General features: G+C 40.3%; 1 protein-coding gene across 1 annotated transcript in view; it reads right to left on the bottom strand.

The window, feature by feature from the left end:
• Positions 1-17,509, bottom strand: part of reep3b (receptor accessory protein 3b) — a 39,260-nt gene extending 21,751 nt beyond the window's left edge. The window contains exons 1-2 of the mRNA XM_056366921.1: positions 17,163-17,509; positions 3,721-3,793 (exon numbers count right to left, since the gene is read on the bottom strand). Coding sequence (XP_056222896.1) covers positions 3,721-3,793; positions 17,163-17,194 — 105 coding nt within the window. The 5' untranslated portion in view covers positions 17,195-17,509. The remainder of the gene's footprint in view (positions 1-3,720; positions 3,794-17,162) is intronic.
• Between the last annotated feature and the right edge of the window lie 477 nt (positions 17,510-17,986).

Genomic DNA, 17,986 nt, shown 5'->3' with positions numbered 1-17,986 from the left:
TCACAAGCACAAACTCACACATGCTGTATATCTCACATTAGGTTTACACTGTTCACACACAGACACATTGCACTCTCTCTCCACTGCCTGCACCGTTACTGCTGGACTGGTTAATTGGTGACCTCATCATGAACTCCCTCCGCACTCACACACAGGCTCATGGGAATGATAAATGTAAAGGAGAGTGTGAAACAGAGAGCCGGTGAGATGGACGTCTAATTTATATGTTTCAATCTCCTTCTGCCTCCACTGCTTCTGTCTCTCTTCTACCTCTGCCTTTCATCTTCCACGTCATACCCTTTTCTCTCCCTCTCTCTGTCTCTACCAGCATTTTTTCTCTTTCCCTCCCTCTTTCATCTCATCAGTAGGGAGGACATTAAGACATGACCTCAGTGAAATATACAGCAGCCATTTGCCTTCCTGAGGCAATAGCAGACATTTACTAGCCCTATCTATGAATAACTGCCTCCCATTAAAAGAGAGAGAGGAAAAAAACACCTGACTTCAGCTCTCTGCAGCCAGTGGACCGACTGGTAAAGCTAAACTTGGTGGAAAGAGCATGGTGATGGAGCCAGGCAGCAGTCGGGACATATACATGCTATAGCCCCAGCAGCTGACAAGTTTGGTTCAGAGTCATTTCAAATGACTTTATATTGTTAGGGTCGGTGTTTTTGTTTAAAAATTTTGATGTGAACACTCCCCGACTCCCACACCGCAGTGAACATTGTCTGTGCTCATTAATGTTCCGAGTAAAGCTGGCACTTTGGCATCTGAGTCAGTCCTGAAGCAGAATCTGCCTGAAGAATAAGACAACGTGTTTCAATTGTCACACAAAAACACTGTATACACAATCACTTCCTGCAGCACTGACAGCACAGGCCATTGGACAAGTCTGCTCAAGTTAGAATGGGATGCAGTTTAGCATAGAAGCCCATTTGTCTGTAACAGAGCGAAACAGCGTAGCCTAGGGGTCGCCTAGCTTTAACTACCCCCATACAGCTCTTTATCATCCCTGTGTCAGCAGTGAAGATGTAGCAGACGGAGAGTGAGGGACAGTACACGGCAATGTTACTTCTAACTGGGTGGTGTCAGTCCTGTTAAGGAGGTATAGAAGAATGGGATTCATCTATAGCCCCTTTTACAGTGGACAAAAAGCCTGCATTCACTCCCAGGTGAAATGAATCTGCAGTAGTCATAAGTATTTATCAGCTTCAGCTGAAAACATGACACACGGGTGAACACACTAATTTTCACCCCTTTTCTGTACATTCTAAACAGATCTGTCACAGTACAGCACTGTTACACCAGAAACACCACAGCTACTCCTTCCACTGAGAGTAGACTGCAGCCATCATAATCATTTTAAAAACACACAATCACCAAAGCTTCTCACATGCAGGCTCAGACACTTACAGCGGCAGCGACCTGGGGATGAGACACGACAGACCCATTTTACTAGTCTGCACAGCGGCTTACAGCTCACTCTTTGAATCGGTGAAGATGTTCCCTCCCCTGTGTTTGCTTTGTGACTGCATGTGACAACGTTGATCCTTGCAGCTGTATGTCTGTGTCTTCTCAGTCCGAACAGGAAGGCAGTGTGAAACGCCTTTTTTTGTGGGTTCACCTGCGCTTAAAAAAAACTGCTTATACCTGCTAATTTGGTGAAAGAAGGGAGAAGAGGTTGTTTCAATCACTGGTTTCACTTTTCTTGAAGGTGAGAATGTTCAGCATGTCAGCATGCACCCACATGTACTGTATGGACACATGTCCACACAGAAACACAGACACTAAAGTAATAAAAACAAGAGAAAGAGGGCTGGGCCTCTGGAATGAATTTACAAGCCAACTTTGTGATGAACTAGAGTAACCTCTGGCAGGGTATGCTGCAACTCGAGTCACATAAAAGAAGATACAGGCAATGGCCAACTGTAAAAGAGCTATTATCTTAATGTAACGAACTCAGTGTATGCTTAAACTCCTTAGTATATGCGCTTGGGAGATAAAGAGATGAATAGTACCATCTGTATGGTGAAGAATGGTGGGGGCAGCATCATGCTATTTCTCCCTGGTTAGAACTGAGGGAAGGATGAATGCAGGTAAATACAGAAAGGTCATTGAAGAAAACCTGCTCCAGAGTGAAGGTGACCTGAGATGAGGGGGTTGACGGTTCACCTTTCAGCACAACAATTACCCAAAGCGAGCAGCTAAGACAAGTGGTGGCTGATGTCTTTGGGACAAGTCCCAAACCCCATAGAACATCTGTGGAAAGGCTTCAAGATGGAAGTTGACAGACACTTCTCATCCAACCTGACGGAGCTTTAAGGATCTGTCAGGAAGAAAGGAATAAACTATCCAAATCTAGATGTGTAAAGCTTGTAGAGACTCACCCAAGAAGACAAGGTTTATTACTAGTCGTCTCATAGAACAGTCCTACAGTAAATCCTACCTTCATGTAGATTCTAATGTTCAGTTTTTGTTGCTGTGTCTCTATTGTTTTTGTTACCCAGCTGCATTACACAACAAAGGAAACAGACTTGAGAATCAGTAAAGCAAACAGAAGCAGAGAGTGAGGGAGACAATTAGAGAGAGAAACAGAGTGAAAGCCACTGCTTACTGCATCTGAACCCCTGTGCTGGTGCATTAAAGCTGTGTGTGAATGTGTTACTAACTCAGTGGACTGCGATTTCACTCTCACTGGCATTAGTTACATCACCCGACTCCATCACGAAAACATATTCAAGCCCTTAAATCTATACGCATATATACTGTAGGTCCCCATCAGACCCTGGTCTAAATGGAAATCAGTGCGAAGACACAATTCACATTCTGATATTCTAATAATTTTAGACAGTACAGTCAATGTCTACAAACACAGACAGAAGAATCTTTGAGATACTCTATTAATATGGCTGCCATTTAAATGTAGGGCTTCCAGCTGAGAATTCATAAAATGTGCATCTTTGGCAGTAAAATGATTCCATTAATGTATATGGAGAGGACACAGGATTTAACGCTGCCCATCTGCTGCTGAGTTAGATTAGTTCAAATTCTCTAAAAGAAATTGAGATGTACAATCAAATCCTAATGCTCATCTGTTTGCTCATCTGTTTTACATTTAGACAGTAATCTGTCTTTAAGTAACGGAACACTTTCTTTGACAAAGATGTTGTCATTAAAATAAAATCAAATCAATAAAAAACACACCAACTCTTAAAATCTTGTTCAGAACTGTCAGCTGTAAAGCTCGGAATATTTTCCCCTTCAAAATTTATATACAGCATTCCGCTGTGAAATGCGAGATTTTCTTGGGAGACGATTTGGAACAGTGACTTTACTGTCACTCTTTCATTTAGTAGCATTTGTGTTTAAACTTAACTGGGAGCCCTAATCTTAACATAAACATATCCTCCCTCATATTTAAATTCCAAATACTTTCAAACTGCATTCAGTGAAATGGAATGAAAAACATTTGTTTTGTTTTGGTGGCCTGTCGCACACCAGCGCAGTGAACAAGGTGGGAGGTGGGACTACACTACACAGTACACAGTGAACCTCTCACCTGCAGACAACAGAGTATTAACCACAGGTGATTGGTTTTAATTACAATGTACCGATCACGTAGCCTATTGATTGGGGCATTCCTACTTAAAATACAGTGTTAGGGTCATGCAAAAATCAAGCACATCCATAAACTGAGCTGAGTGAAGCTCATGAACTTACATATTCTTTGACATTTTTGGTCTTGACAGCTTTGTAAGAGTAGTATGCAGGATACAAGGTCCCAAACAGCAGCCTGCAGGGAGAGAAAACACACAACATGTAGCTTATCACTTCTATTACTCTCACAGCTTAAACAGTTACCCATTTACTAATATTTTCTTAATACTTAGAACCTGGAAACAAAAAAGTGTGGCTGAATGTGAAAGGGCTCATTTGATCTGTCAGACAATTTGAATATTGGCCTCTGTGTTGGAGCTTTATATGCTGACAGAATCTACAGAATATATATATATATATATATATATATATATGCTGGAGAAACACTGATGAAGACATTTGCTCTATTTACATAAAGTAGAGTTTGAAGTCTACAGTACGTCTACACATTTATGTCTGATTTCTCAGTCACAACAGTTTCCTTCATAGTTATGAAGGGGATTTTTCACCAAAACCAAAATGGCTGTTCAGTATAATTCTAAGTGCAAACTGAGGCTTACATACAAAATTGTGATTTTCCAGTTATAAGCCATCATCTGTTCTAGCAGAACAACCTGAGGACTTATTTATATCCTGCAATGATTGGGTGTTGGGTTCTGACCCAGAGTCTGCAAACCACTGGAACACAAGACGATGACTCAGTGTTTCCTCTAATCTTCTAAAGCAGCAGCGGCTGGGGGTAATGTGGGGTTTGGTTCCACGTCTGGTCCAGTGCAGGTTTCAACACTACACTGCACTCTTCTTTTGTTCTTTTGCAATTACCCAAACAGGATTTGCTATGTACAAATAACATATTCATTGTTTGAATTTGAGTGTCTCTGGGCTGTGGTGGTTTGCACTGCACTGCTGAAGAGTGCTGTTTTGTCTGTTCATTCCTGCTACCTGCATAGCAACTCTTTCATGATTGGAAACAGAATGGAAACATTATGCTTAAGTACTTCCTGGATATCATTAGGGGACACTTATCAACACGAAAATATCACATATCACTGCTTGGGTTTCTACCTGCCCCCCACAAAACATTTACTTGGCTCCACCAATCAATCAAGTTGCATTTTATATCCATGTCTCTCATCCATACACATAATATATGTGGTCAGGGTTTTTCCTGCATAGAGAATTGCGAGGCGACTGTCTCCGTCAAATTTTGTGCCGCCTCCCGAAAAAATTCTACTGCTTGTTTTCTCGGTACTCGGTGGATTTAACATTTGTAACTGCAATCGCGGCTGTACACCACTACGGCAATGTAGTGGCGTTGTATCGTAACCCGTGCATCAGGCAGAGCCATCCGAAACTGCCAAAGAAGAAGATTACGGACGCGCTGGATTTTCTGCCAGCGGAAGGAGGCGGCGAACTGATTTTGCTGCTCTTCAAACAGGTGAATAGGGTTGCCACCCGTCCCGTACGGGATCGTCCCGTATTTGAAAAATAAAATGCTGACACCTCCGCCTCCCGACAGAATTCTAGTACTTGTTTTCTCGGGACTTGGTGGATTTGAATCAATACTTTGATATCCTCAAAGTGCTGTGAATAATGTATTGTCAAGTAAAACCAAACCAGTTGCCACCTTTTTCACATAAAAAGGTGTGAAATTACATTTATTTAAATTACACTTATTCTAACTTGTTCTGTATTTTATGCCTTGTGCTCGTTATTTATTATCTTTTACTGTGCATTGTAAGGTGTCCTTAAGTGCCTTGAAATGCACCTATAAATAAAATATATTCTACCTGCTTTCTGTTTGCAACGGCTCACACATGCCCAGTGTACGTGATTGCTCAGGTATGTAGGCCTTTTCAGGGGTGATAGTCTGGACGGAGACCGATTTTGTTTGAAATCGCCGTTTTAAAATAAAAACGTAGTAATGTTGACGTAGTCCTAGATATAATATTTGGAAAGCTCACCAACGACATCTGTTGGTTAAAACGCTTCATCACCCCCCCTAGGGTCGAGTACAACGTGCAAAGACCTAAAATGCGAGACCTAAAAACACAACTTTGCAAGCACGGTGGTTTCATTTGGATTAATGCATAACTCAAAATGCAATGCCAGGTAACATTGCCTATCTTTTAGTTTAGCCACAAGTGTGTTTGGTAACATTTTATATTACAAAGTGTATCCACTTTCATGCTGTATAAGATGCTCTGGATTCCACCATTATATGGTTCCCTTAGCAATGCATGCAAATTAATTTGGGGGCCTAATCTGGACCACCCAAAGACCTTTAGACCTAACTCTAAAAGAATCACAACAGACGGATCTGAAAATACTTGCTAGCTTAGCAACATTAAGGCAACAAAACATTTTAAAAAGTCAACACGTAGTAATTGTCTCGTCCTCAAATAGAAGATAACCCCAGTTTCTCGTATTAAATTTCCAGAAAAAAGTTTTGTTTTATATTCTGGCCACTACAGTATTCTCTCTTTCAAGAGCACTAGAGAATGCCCATTCATTCAGCCGCACAAAAACACTCAGGCAACGTGTCTGTCTTGTAACAAAAGGGAAATGGGAGGGGACTTTGGTGTGTACAATTGGTTCCCCTTTAACTGTATTTCTACTGTCTGTAAATCCTGCTATCTTCAAACTGTCACCTTTAATGGGACTAAGGCCGAGACTACACCCAAGAATGAGTCAACCCAAAAGACATGAGGCATATAGGACGTCCAAGTGCAAGACAATCAACTGAGACACCTCGTGACATCCCAACAAAAACACTTGTATGATGTGTACGACTGATCAGTAGCAGCACAGTAAGCTTCAGCACACAACCGTAAACATGAAGAAGAGAGAGAATAAAGTTATTTTATTTCATTTCAGTAAACCTGTAACAATTTGACTATCACTCCCGAGGCCAGGAGCTTCATACCAAATGAATCACAGCTGTGCACACATATTTATACTTCTCACTCCACATTCATTCTCTTTCTATTGACTCTGAAGGAAAAAGGGCAGATCCCGACTTCACCACTCAGTGAACATGAATGATTCCAAGATCACTTCCATTTATAAAACCATGATAATGTAGCTAAACATTTGTTGTTTGTTGGTCCTTGGCTGCAATGTGTGTGTGTGTGTGTGTGTGTGTGTGGCAGCTGCGGAACATCTTGGTTTTCATTTCGGCACCCATGTTAAAGGTTTAAAGCGGACACACTGCCTGTGTGAGGTGTGCATGTTACGCCTCGCTATAGTTTCAATGTCTAGGCTTAATCTGAATATGAATATGAATGTCATGTGAAAAAATATTTTTTTTAACCATTTTAGAAGCTGCATGTGGAGACAGTGACATTTTAGTGACATTTTCTGTCAAAATAACGCAAAAATTATTTCATAATGAAAAGAAATCCAACATTCGAGTAGCCTACAAAGTCTATGTAGAAAGATAGAAGTGGCAGTAGCAGCGACGCAGCAGACATGCAATCGGTGTGAGCACGCACACACACCTGTGAGCCAGAGCAGGTCACTGACACAACTGCCATGCACATGCAATGTCGGAAGTGTGTTCCTGGCATCACGCATGTAGTGAAAGACGGCAGGGTGTGATTCATCAGGGACCAACGTCTAGTCTGCCATGTCGCTCTCTTAAGTCACATCAAGAATCTACTCTTTGACTGCCTAAACTGACAACGTAAGCATTTAAAAAGACAAAAACACCATGTAGTTTGATCAAAGTATAAGAATAGCATTCTTGTTTTAGCCCAATCCCCCTATGGTTTGGGTTTCCAAATATTTTAGAAATCTGATGGGACCTTGATATGCCAAGAACCTCGTAAGGATGCAGTGAAACACTGGTCTCAAGTAATTTGCTTGCCCCGATGTGACAACCCTGACCTGGCTGCACAGGAGGAATGTACAGATACTGTATGTAGCATGGAATCCTTCGACTAAAGTTAAACCATAAAAATCTGGATCTAAGGAGGATTTCACATAACAGCAATGAAACACACATAGACACATCATATACAGTCTTGTATACAGACACACTGCCTCTGACCAGAGTCCCCTGAGCAGCAGGCAAGCTGCCAAGAACCACAACGGTTTATTTTCCTGCTGTTGCTATAGAAACAGCAAAGCTGCCACAGCTCCAAAACTCTCTCTTCATCTCGTCTCCATCTCTTTGTCACACTGTAATTTCAACTCACTCTGCTTTATTTGCATAATGGTAGAGAATAATACTGCAGAGCCACAAGCACAAAACATAAAAGTTTGTTACAGTGGTATGTGGGCATGTTTGTATGTATGCAGTGAGCACTGTCCCTCTTGTAGGATAGTTTATTGTGCAGGAAAACGGTGGGGATTGGATGGTTAGTCTGGGACAGATGTACAATCAAGGAGAGGAAAACCAAGCCTCAGTAGTAAACAGGAATCTGTATGAATCACCTGTCGGTCATTTCATACACTGCAGTCATTTCAGGAGTTGCAAATATACAATGATTTGCTCCAAGTAAATTCAGAAAATCATAAGCTGTTTTTACCAACTGCAGCAACATCAATGGGCCTGAAATGATAACTCATGAGTAATAACATCCTTAATTCAAAGTCTTTGCCTTTAAGAGTTGTTTCATTATGGATGTTGAGAAATATTGACTGATCTGCAGCACTACAGCACAGTAGACCTATAGCTAAGAGAGGCAGCATATCAGTCCCTTTATTTACAGGCTTTGGAATAGTCACTTTTCAAATTAAAAAGGTGCTTTATTGGCATGAACATTTCAATAAACACTGTTGCCAAAGCATCGAAATTAGGGATGGGCACCCTATTCGATCATCGGGAAAATTAACTATCAATTATCGATTAATTTTTTATATTAAAAAATGCCTATAGCAGAAAATACTAAAGAAACCATCTTTTTCCTTTATGAAATCGTTATTCCAAGAAGAAATTATGGTCCAATAACAATCCTCTTAATCAAGGCAGTTAAAGTTTCATTGTTTTACTATTAAACAGAACAAAAAAGATATGCAGCGCTCCTAATGGCAGCGGAGCCCAAGACTTTGAGCCAAACCTCTTCACAAATAACAAGCCAAAGCTACAGCCCTTATACACGGCATTGCAATGTTTACAATGAGCTTCGTTATTTTTTTAGTTTGAAATGTTCCCACACCAAACTTCGCCTGTCTTTCTTCATGTTGACCTGCGATGCCTACAGCAGCCCACGCATCAGCAGCTGAGTATTCATTTTTCTCTGTTGAAAATTGAAATTGCCCCCGGCTGGTTGCTGCCACATAGTGAAATTCATTGCATTGCTTCAAGAAAAACTACACAACACAACCTCGTTGATACACACGTTAGAACGATCAGAAAAGTGAGGAGAATTGCATATTGGGATTGTTAGTAGAAAGTAGTGTACATGCAATGGACTAAGTTTCGCATACCATGCCTCCCAAACTCCACCACCTTACCCTATACTACAGTATATATTTTCCAATGTGGTGTCATACAACTGGACCACATATCCTTGCATATAAATGTTGCTGTCTTATCTTTGCTATGTTACTGGTGCACGCCCTTTTACGAGCTTCGGAAAACTATAGGCAGTCTGTTTGTATAGTTGACGTAGCTCCATTAGTTTCTGTTGCCTCGACCACTTGGCAAACAGCCTTATCTTTTGCCACCTATATTACATCAATACTTCAACATAATGCTCCTCAGACACATCAACTGATCAGATGAGCACGGCTTTGCTCTCTAGTGTCCTCCATGTTTATTTATCAGCTTAGTTTTCTAATAGGTCAGTATGACAGCAATAGGTCAAGCTGGTAATGAATAATGAATTCTAAGACACAAACTACTCCAAACTGGCGATAAACTGATAAGCTGTGTTCCAATTCAAAAGGCTCCTTTAAATGCAGCTGAGAATGCGGCCTCTTTTTCCTGGATCACAAAAGATCCAACAGGTTGTTCCTTCATGGCACAACTTATCCCAAGATTCACTGCGTGCCAGTAATGAAAATAGTATGTCAGCAAACAACGCCAATAGAGAGCCCAAGGATTAAATATGAGTTCAGCTCAGATGAACAGCTAATCGTACAACTGTTAAAAAACCAAGGGGCTTAAAAAAAAAAAAAAATCCTCCATTGGCCAGACTGTCTCACTTCGGTTCAGCCTTCACAGTCTTTGACAGCTACAAAGGCCACGCCTTCAAAGACCATGTCCTCCGAAGGACGTGGCCCCTGAATTAGGACACAGCTATTGACGGTAAAGTTTGGGTTCCAACAGGTTGAATATTTTTTTGCCACACTCATACATATGTTCAAATTTTGGATGAATAGTGATGGCCCTACTATGGACACATTTTTTCTTTTGCATTCATTTTTAAGGGCTCTATGTACTGGATACATTCACACTCAAATTCACTCACTCAAATAAAGTTGCACACAGTAAATATAATAGAGTACATATAATGATAATATAGTGCATTATATAGTGAGAAAGGAGTGATTTTGGAAAGGGCCATGGAGTCTGTGAACTAGGTACTGACTACATCTGAGCCCTGCTTTTTAGACTTCTTCTTTACATGTTGGTCAATCTGCACCATGGAAAGTCTTGCTATTTTAACTACTAGTAGTTTGGGTTTGCCTTGATGTTCATACAGCAATCATCCAGATTACTTTTGATACTGAAGACAAACTCTAGCAAACTGCACAAGATACGACAGACATGTACTGGACATCAGAGACAATATCACTGGAAAGTCTAAGAAACTGCTGATTCAAGCAGAATGTGTTTGTTTGATGCCAGTGTGTTCATATTTAACTTGGTTATGATATTCACATTAAACTGTATCAGTCGGGTTCAAAAGGATCCCTCTGCTTGAATGAAGAGGAGTGTGACTGGATAGTATCAGTATCTGATCTACTTGTAGGACCTATATATACCCACAGCTGCCAGACCTATAGTATTTATTTAAGTCGTTGCATGCTACTCACATGGACTGTTAAAAAGAGATTAAATGGAAAACTTTCACTGATGAGACATACTAGTACATCACAAATGACTAATCTTCCATGGCACTGACCACGCACCATAAAAAATAAAATAAAAAAATACAGGTATAACATTTATTGAGCAAAAGATTTCCTTTAGCCTACTCACTAATACAAAGGTCTCAGAAAGTATTCACTTTTTGTTTGGGCTTAATTTTAAATGGATACAATTGCCATTTGGCCCATCAGTCTACATTCAGTAATCCATAATGACTAAGTGAAGACATACTTTTAGAAAGTTTTGTTAAAAATCAAAACCAGAAATGTTTTCATTTTGTTGTTAGGGTTAGTTAAAGATTTAAAAAAAAAAAAAAAAAAAAGTTAATACTCTCTGAAACCTTTGTATTAATATCTACTACATGATAAAGTCTACAAAAGGTGAAGGGGTCTGAATAATTTCTGAAACCACTATAACTTCACTAAAGACCAACCTTCATTACTCCAACCTTTCAATTACTGTATCTATGACCTTTTTCTTAGGTTTTCAAGGTATTAAATGACATTTTCTTCTTTCTGACTCACTGAAGACCAGTAGAGACATTTTCTCCATAAACCAAACTCTCACAAAAGAAGTTGGACGTGCACTGAAATGTTCTTGAAACAATTTAGTGAAAAGCAGGGCCCCTTCTTCATTCCAAAACTACCATATTTCTATTTCCCCTCGCTCCCCCCTTATTCTCCTTCTTCCCATTTCAACACCCCCCCTCCTCCTCTCTCTGCATGCAGCTGAGAAAATAGCCCCTTGCTTTTAGATGGGCCTTGACTCTGGGCTCCAGGTCAATTTCCCTGGTTTCCTGACACCGTACACCACCAACAACCAGATGGAGGGAGGGGGAGGACAGGAAGACAAGAGAAAGAGCAAAGAGAAAGAGAGAGAGAGAGAGAGAACAAGAGCAATAAAAAACAAGAGACACACCAAGAGGGAAGAGAAGCAGGGGGAAAAATCTAGAGATCTCCAAGATTTGAGCTCCCACCATCTGGTTTGAGCTTCAGGAATAAGAATTTGATTACAAGACTTTTCCCCTAAAAACACAGAGGGAGGATTGTTGAGAGAACTGCTGCTACAGCAAATGGGACTGGTTACAGTCCAGGTCTGTACCTCCCCAGAGTATTTCCTCATAGGGAAATAAATGGCATATATCATTTACACTGCTCTCATAGCTCTCTGAATCTCCCCACATTTAAAAACTGACTTAACACATAATTCACAAGTTCAAACTTTAGCTCAGTGGTTTTTGCATATTTCTGGAGGCATACATTTTGCCACAAAAACACTTGCACTGACTAAAATATCCTTTAAATAACAGTAACAAATGAGCAACTCACTTGCATAAGGCCCACAGTGTATTTTAAAAAGATCACTCTGGTTTATTAAAACTTGAATTGTATTGTTTACAATAACATGGCAGTCATTGCATTAATAGCTGAAATCTGAGAATGCTGTGATATTACAAAGTTCATCGAGTCAAGAAACACAAGCAGTCAGACAATCATAAAAACAAACCAGATCATTTAAACCACGTTATCAGGATGCAAAACTGAACACAACTGAAATGTCAGTAATAATCCTCACTGCACAGGTAAACTGTGCACACAACCACGGTAAGTAATCTGTTTGTTAAACTACATCTACATTAAGAGATCTAATTTTCCTTCTTTTCATATAAAAACAATCTGCATCTACACCAAGATGTTTTAGTTGCAGTGATAAAAAAATAATCGCCACGTCATCTGAAAAAGAAAAATCATCATACATGAGGATTGTTGACAATAGTTCTGTTGTGTATTCGTCCAATGAACAATGAACAATCAGAGAAACTTAGAGGCACCTAAACTTTGAAACGAAGGCCAAAGCCACAAAAATAGGTAATAATAATCTGTCAAACCCTCCCAGCAACTGTCCTTTGCCAAATATTTGATTGCCCACTTTTGGTGTAGGATTTTCAGGGCCTTTTAAAGGCTCCGTTTTTCGGATGTAGTTTAAGTATATTGTTTGGCTACATGCATATAACTCAACAATGACGAATATAAATAACAGTTACCATGTGCCACAGGCAGTTAAAGTACATGATGTATCCTACTGATCCTGAAAGTCTTGTTCTTCACTCTGCTGAGAAGTACAAGCAGACAGGTTGTACACAACATACCAGTTTTAGACAATGCAACGAGTCGAGAGAGAGAAATTCTCACTCATGAGTAACATGACGATCTGCAGCCTGAGGTTTCAAGCACACAGGTATTTTTAAATCATTAATCACTTGAGTATCATGAACACCCTTTGTTGTCATTCAAAACAACAGCTCTGCAACAAATGTGTACATTCATGCAGTACTTTATTTGGAAGCCGCTCACCCGCCTGCTGTGCTATTTTTGATAGGGGTGTAATGATTCTGCAATCGAGACCAAAACCACAATACAAACATCCACAATCTTGTGTCGTGATACCAGAATACGGAACTGCGACCCCCACCCCTCATTTGTAAACAGCAAAAGGGAGACTGTAGCAAGGAGAAAGAACTGGACAAACAGAGACTGGGAGAGAGGCACACAAATACTCTGGAACCACTCCTTGAAGACTGCTGGGCTGTTGCCTAAAATAAGTTGGTTGAAGAGCTGAAAGTCAGCGTCTGACTTTTTTAAACTGCTACACGACTTGTCATTTGAGATGGTTGTTGGAATGGAGGGGTGCAGAGGTGGTAAAGGATGACTGAAACAGTGGAAAGGAAAGATATTGTGTTTTCTGATATTGCATTTAAACAATTAACAGAGTAAGTTTCAGTTGTCTCTCATTAAATACCAAATTTTTAAAAAGAAAAGAAAATTTGTTGAGACGTCAGCTTCACGAAAGTGTAAACCTTAAACAACATTAAAAGTAGTGCTGGGACGATTATCCGACGTTGTCGATTATAAAAAATATTCGACGTGGAATTTCAGTGTCAACGCGTCGTGTAAAACCACACAGGGTAAATGTTCATAGAACAAAACCGGAACTTTCTAATGGGACCGTTTATATCCATCGTCTTTGGTTTACCCGGATACAAGCGCAGCGCACGGACTGGGACAACGCGGTGACGTAATTGAAGTCATTGACTACGTGACGGCGGCGTTTACCAGCGGTACGACGGAGCGTGTGGAGCAACACGCGGCAAAAAAGGCTCGCACACGGTCCTCCAGAGTTTGGGAATACTTTAATCTTGACACCAACAGTGCGGTAGTCTGCAGACTCTGCAAAGTGCATCTGGCATATCACTCTAGCGCGACAGTCATGCACGAGCACATAAAGAGGAAACACCATGGTGCAGCGAAATAACTGTTAGGTTAATTAAAAAAAATAATGTTTAGATTAGTTGAATAACCGAAAAAATAATCGCTAGATTAATCGTTTAAAGAATAATCGTTTGGTACAGCCCTAATTAAAAGAATTTAACATTGCACAATTCCATCATTGTGAGTTGCAAGCTTAAAGAATCCCTACAGCACTACAGTTTAGCAGTAGCTATTATAAAGAAAATACATCAACATTTCTGACCACCAGAAAACCCACGCTCCAGAGAACACAATCTAGGCCAGTAAACTTCCAGAGATGTTTAAGCTTGTCTAGATTCAATTTTAGTAGACACACTGCATTCCACCTGTTTTTCAGATTAATCTATTCATTTAACTCAGGTTCAGTTAGGGGTACATTAATGGACAAAATTCATATTGTAATAAGAATCACTGAATTATTTCCTCACTATGTTATGTTTGCCCTGCAGATGTGTGTGGGTCATAACATCAGCCAGTCATTTACTGAAAAGGATCTCACACCAAATATGATGACTAAGAGTATTCAAATTTGTCCAATTAAATTTTAGTACCCAAAAACTGTCAAACTTTGCGTAGAAAGGGCAACAATTTGTGCAATTTACCACCCTCAAATCGAAGCTGAATGTTAGGTCTTTACCCTTCATAGTCAGTAACACACACCAACAAAAATGTGTAACTGGACAAATACTGTATGTTGGAAAAAGCAATGGGCTGAATCCATTGTTAATGGACTGTCTATTGATTCAGAGACTTTGTTTTTCATCTGGCCGGTTATATCTGAATGTCTGTGATCATTGTGCTTTACTTTAGCTTTAATTTGAAAAGGTGACTTTGCTTTCTATGATACAGTTACAAAAATTACTGTGACTTGAAAGTTGGTCCTAGTGGCAGGTTTTATCCCTATCTCTCACACATTCCTCTTCTCTCAATTGCAATATAATATTATGGTTGGTCTACTAGGACTGTCCCATTTTCAAACTAGAATTTCTGCCGCAGATTTGTATGCCTCTGGCAACCAGACACATATACTCAGCACATATTATCAGTGAGGTAAGTTAGCAGTTAGTGAAAGTTAAACCATTACGAGTCAGTGGTGCTGTGAAACAAGAGGATTTATTCACCACGAGTGGGAAACCGGCCACTTCCAGCCGCTATTTGAACAAACTACCGGCTCTCCAGTTCATGCACCAATGCTAACAGGCTAACTGGCTAGCTTGCTAACTAACTTTTAGCTAGCTGTTTTTACACTATCTCAGTGTAAATAATAAATTAAAATATTAACTCAGGAATCAGCATAGTGATTTAAAAATAGTTTAAAAAAGAATTGCAATACTTAACAGGGTTTTTCCTGCATAGAGAATTGCGAGGCGGCCGCCTTCATCAAATTTCGTGTCGCCCTCTGCCTCCCAACAAAATTCTAGTACTTTTTTTTCTCGGTACCCGGTGGATTTGAATCAATATGGGACACAATTTGTCCAGTATTTTTGTTCATGTTATGTCCAGCAGCAAACTGGATTATCTTTATCCATGATTTTTACATCTATAGTGTAGATTCCAAAACATTCTACTGATCAATGCACTTCATCAGTAGAATGTTTTTTATGCAAAAGGCAGAATTTAGACGCAGAAGGAGTACATACAAAGTTATAGACAGGTTATGAGATGAAGGACCCACAGGCATTAATGTCTACGACGCACACCTGCTTACTTTACTAAGACCCCGGTCTGGACAGAGTAGTGATGAACCACATATTGATCTGTGACAATAGTTTGTTACAAAAGAAATGTGTTCATTATTCCACAACAAAGGACTTGTGTCTAGCCCCTTTTACACAGCCTGTTCAAGGCAAGAACATTGCGCCTTTATTCCACCTCACTGTATAAAAAGTACAAAGACAGAATAGAGGGCATTGTTGTTCCAGCAATAAGCAGAGGTAGTCACAGATGCGGATCAATGTCTCTGTAAAAGGGAAATCTGGAATGCTGGGACAGACATCAACGCTGATGTGTTACACATCACACCGGCATGCTTTCTAAAATCATACAATGGGGCGGCATTATCCCAGCTATGTTGGTTTCAGTGTAAACAAGCAAAAGTGGCATAATGTGATAGTGCTGTCCCTCACTTGTAAGTCACTTTGGATAAAAATGTCTGCCAAATGAATAGATGTCGTGTAATGTAATGATTAGGGGTCTTCTTTACAGCAATATGGAAGGATCTCTGTTTAAAAGGAACATTTGATAGTTGCATGAGAAAAAAAAGGAGAGGCTTTCCATAATTCTCCACCACTCCCCTCTGTTCTTTCCACCACATTCCTATCCTCCATTATACCTCCACCAGCAGTTATGTAACTACCACCCTGGATGTACACAGACACAAAAAGACAGACAGTTCAAGGAAGAGAGAGAGATAGTAGAGGGGCATGCTGTTGGGTCAAAAAGGGGCATTTTTCTCCAGAAATAATCAAATACACTTTCCCCCTGCTGTGCTAACCTGAATCTCTGATTTCTGCCTTCATCACAAGTGATTTCACCGGTAGGACAATGGATAACTAGGTATGAAGTGACCATACCAAACAAATGAATGCAAAGCCACTTAAACTCGTTTAAGTAAGCCTTTCTACCCATGTCCCAACCACGTATGGGTTTCTAGGTTATTTTGGGAAGGGTCTGAATAATAAAATCTTCAAGATGGCAGCTGTACCTGACACTCCTTCACGGACTGAACATGTTAAGGCTTGAAAAGTTCCACCTCACCTTACAAGTTTCACAGTGTTACAGCTGACTCACCAGCAGCGTGCATGGTCATGATTCATAAACAAGACGGTAGTAGCCTATTAGCTTTAGACACAAGAGCAAATCACCAACCACTAGGCCAAACTAGCTATGTACCCATTTACATTACAAAATCAATACAGTGTGTTTGAGGTGCCTGGTAATCATTTGTTAACTTAAATGATGCAGTTTCTTGTTGCCTAAGTTTCCGCAATAATCTAGAAAATTAAAGGATTTAGGGCATAAATTAGCTGAAGGACTGGAACAGTTAGCCAAGCAAGCTAACAAAGCTCAATCCCATCAGCTGCCATAATTATCTCGACATGGTGGAAGGTGCATTTTAGCTCACTTTCACTACTCTCTGCTGTGTTTGTACTTACACAACGCTTCTCGAAATCATCCAGGACACCATGTTGTCTGTGAGAGTCGGGCTGTGTCAGCGGTAGAAAACACTCCCGGTGATAACGTTAATGGCTAGCCGTACCGCTGTGAACTTCTTAAGCCAAAACTTCGATGAGCGAATCCGGGAGCAGCTAGCTATCTCACTGAACATCAGCCAAGCCTCATGTCTGAAAAACACTAGATCTCACTATTCTGTCTTTGTAGCCATAGCTAAGTGACCAAATATATCCAATATGACCCCCGTTGTTTTGTATCCGTCACTTATTCCCTCTGGTTTCCTCCTTCCTTCTCTGCTTTGCGATCCAGTTCCTGGCACCAGAACGGTGCTCGGTGAGCTACTGACGTCAACAGGAAAAGAACAACCTCCCGAACCTCCTATTGGCCAGTTCAGTCTGTTTACAACGGACACGAACTGTATTTTTTTCACGTGACTTTTGCGTTTAGTAAAAGCGGTGGAATTTCAAACTCAGCGAACTAAGCTCTGATTGGTTTGTCGTCGAATCGTGGCGAATTCTAGCCAATAGGTGAGAGAAGCAATGAGTCGGCTCAGTGGATTTTCTAAGTGTTGTTGGGGAAGCATGTTTCATAGCATTAAAATGGAAGGTGACCTTGTTTTAAATTTCAGTACTAGTATGGACACAGACATGTCTATGTCTATGTTTTTATTGCATGTTACTCAAAGGAAATTTTAATAAACACTTGTATGATGGACCAACGGAATATGAATTAAAACAAACACCATCTTCCACGACCATTTTTGGACAAGGCACCTTGACAGGTAATTATTGTACATCAGGGTAGA

This window comes from Seriola aureovittata, chromosome 21, assembly GCF_021018895.1.
Source record: "Seriola aureovittata isolate HTS-2021-v1 ecotype China chromosome 21, ASM2101889v1, whole genome shotgun sequence".
NCBI lineage: Eukaryota > Metazoa > Chordata > Actinopteri > Carangiformes > Carangidae > Seriola > Seriola aureovittata.
This window is presented reverse-complemented; position numbering and strand designations above follow the sequence as displayed.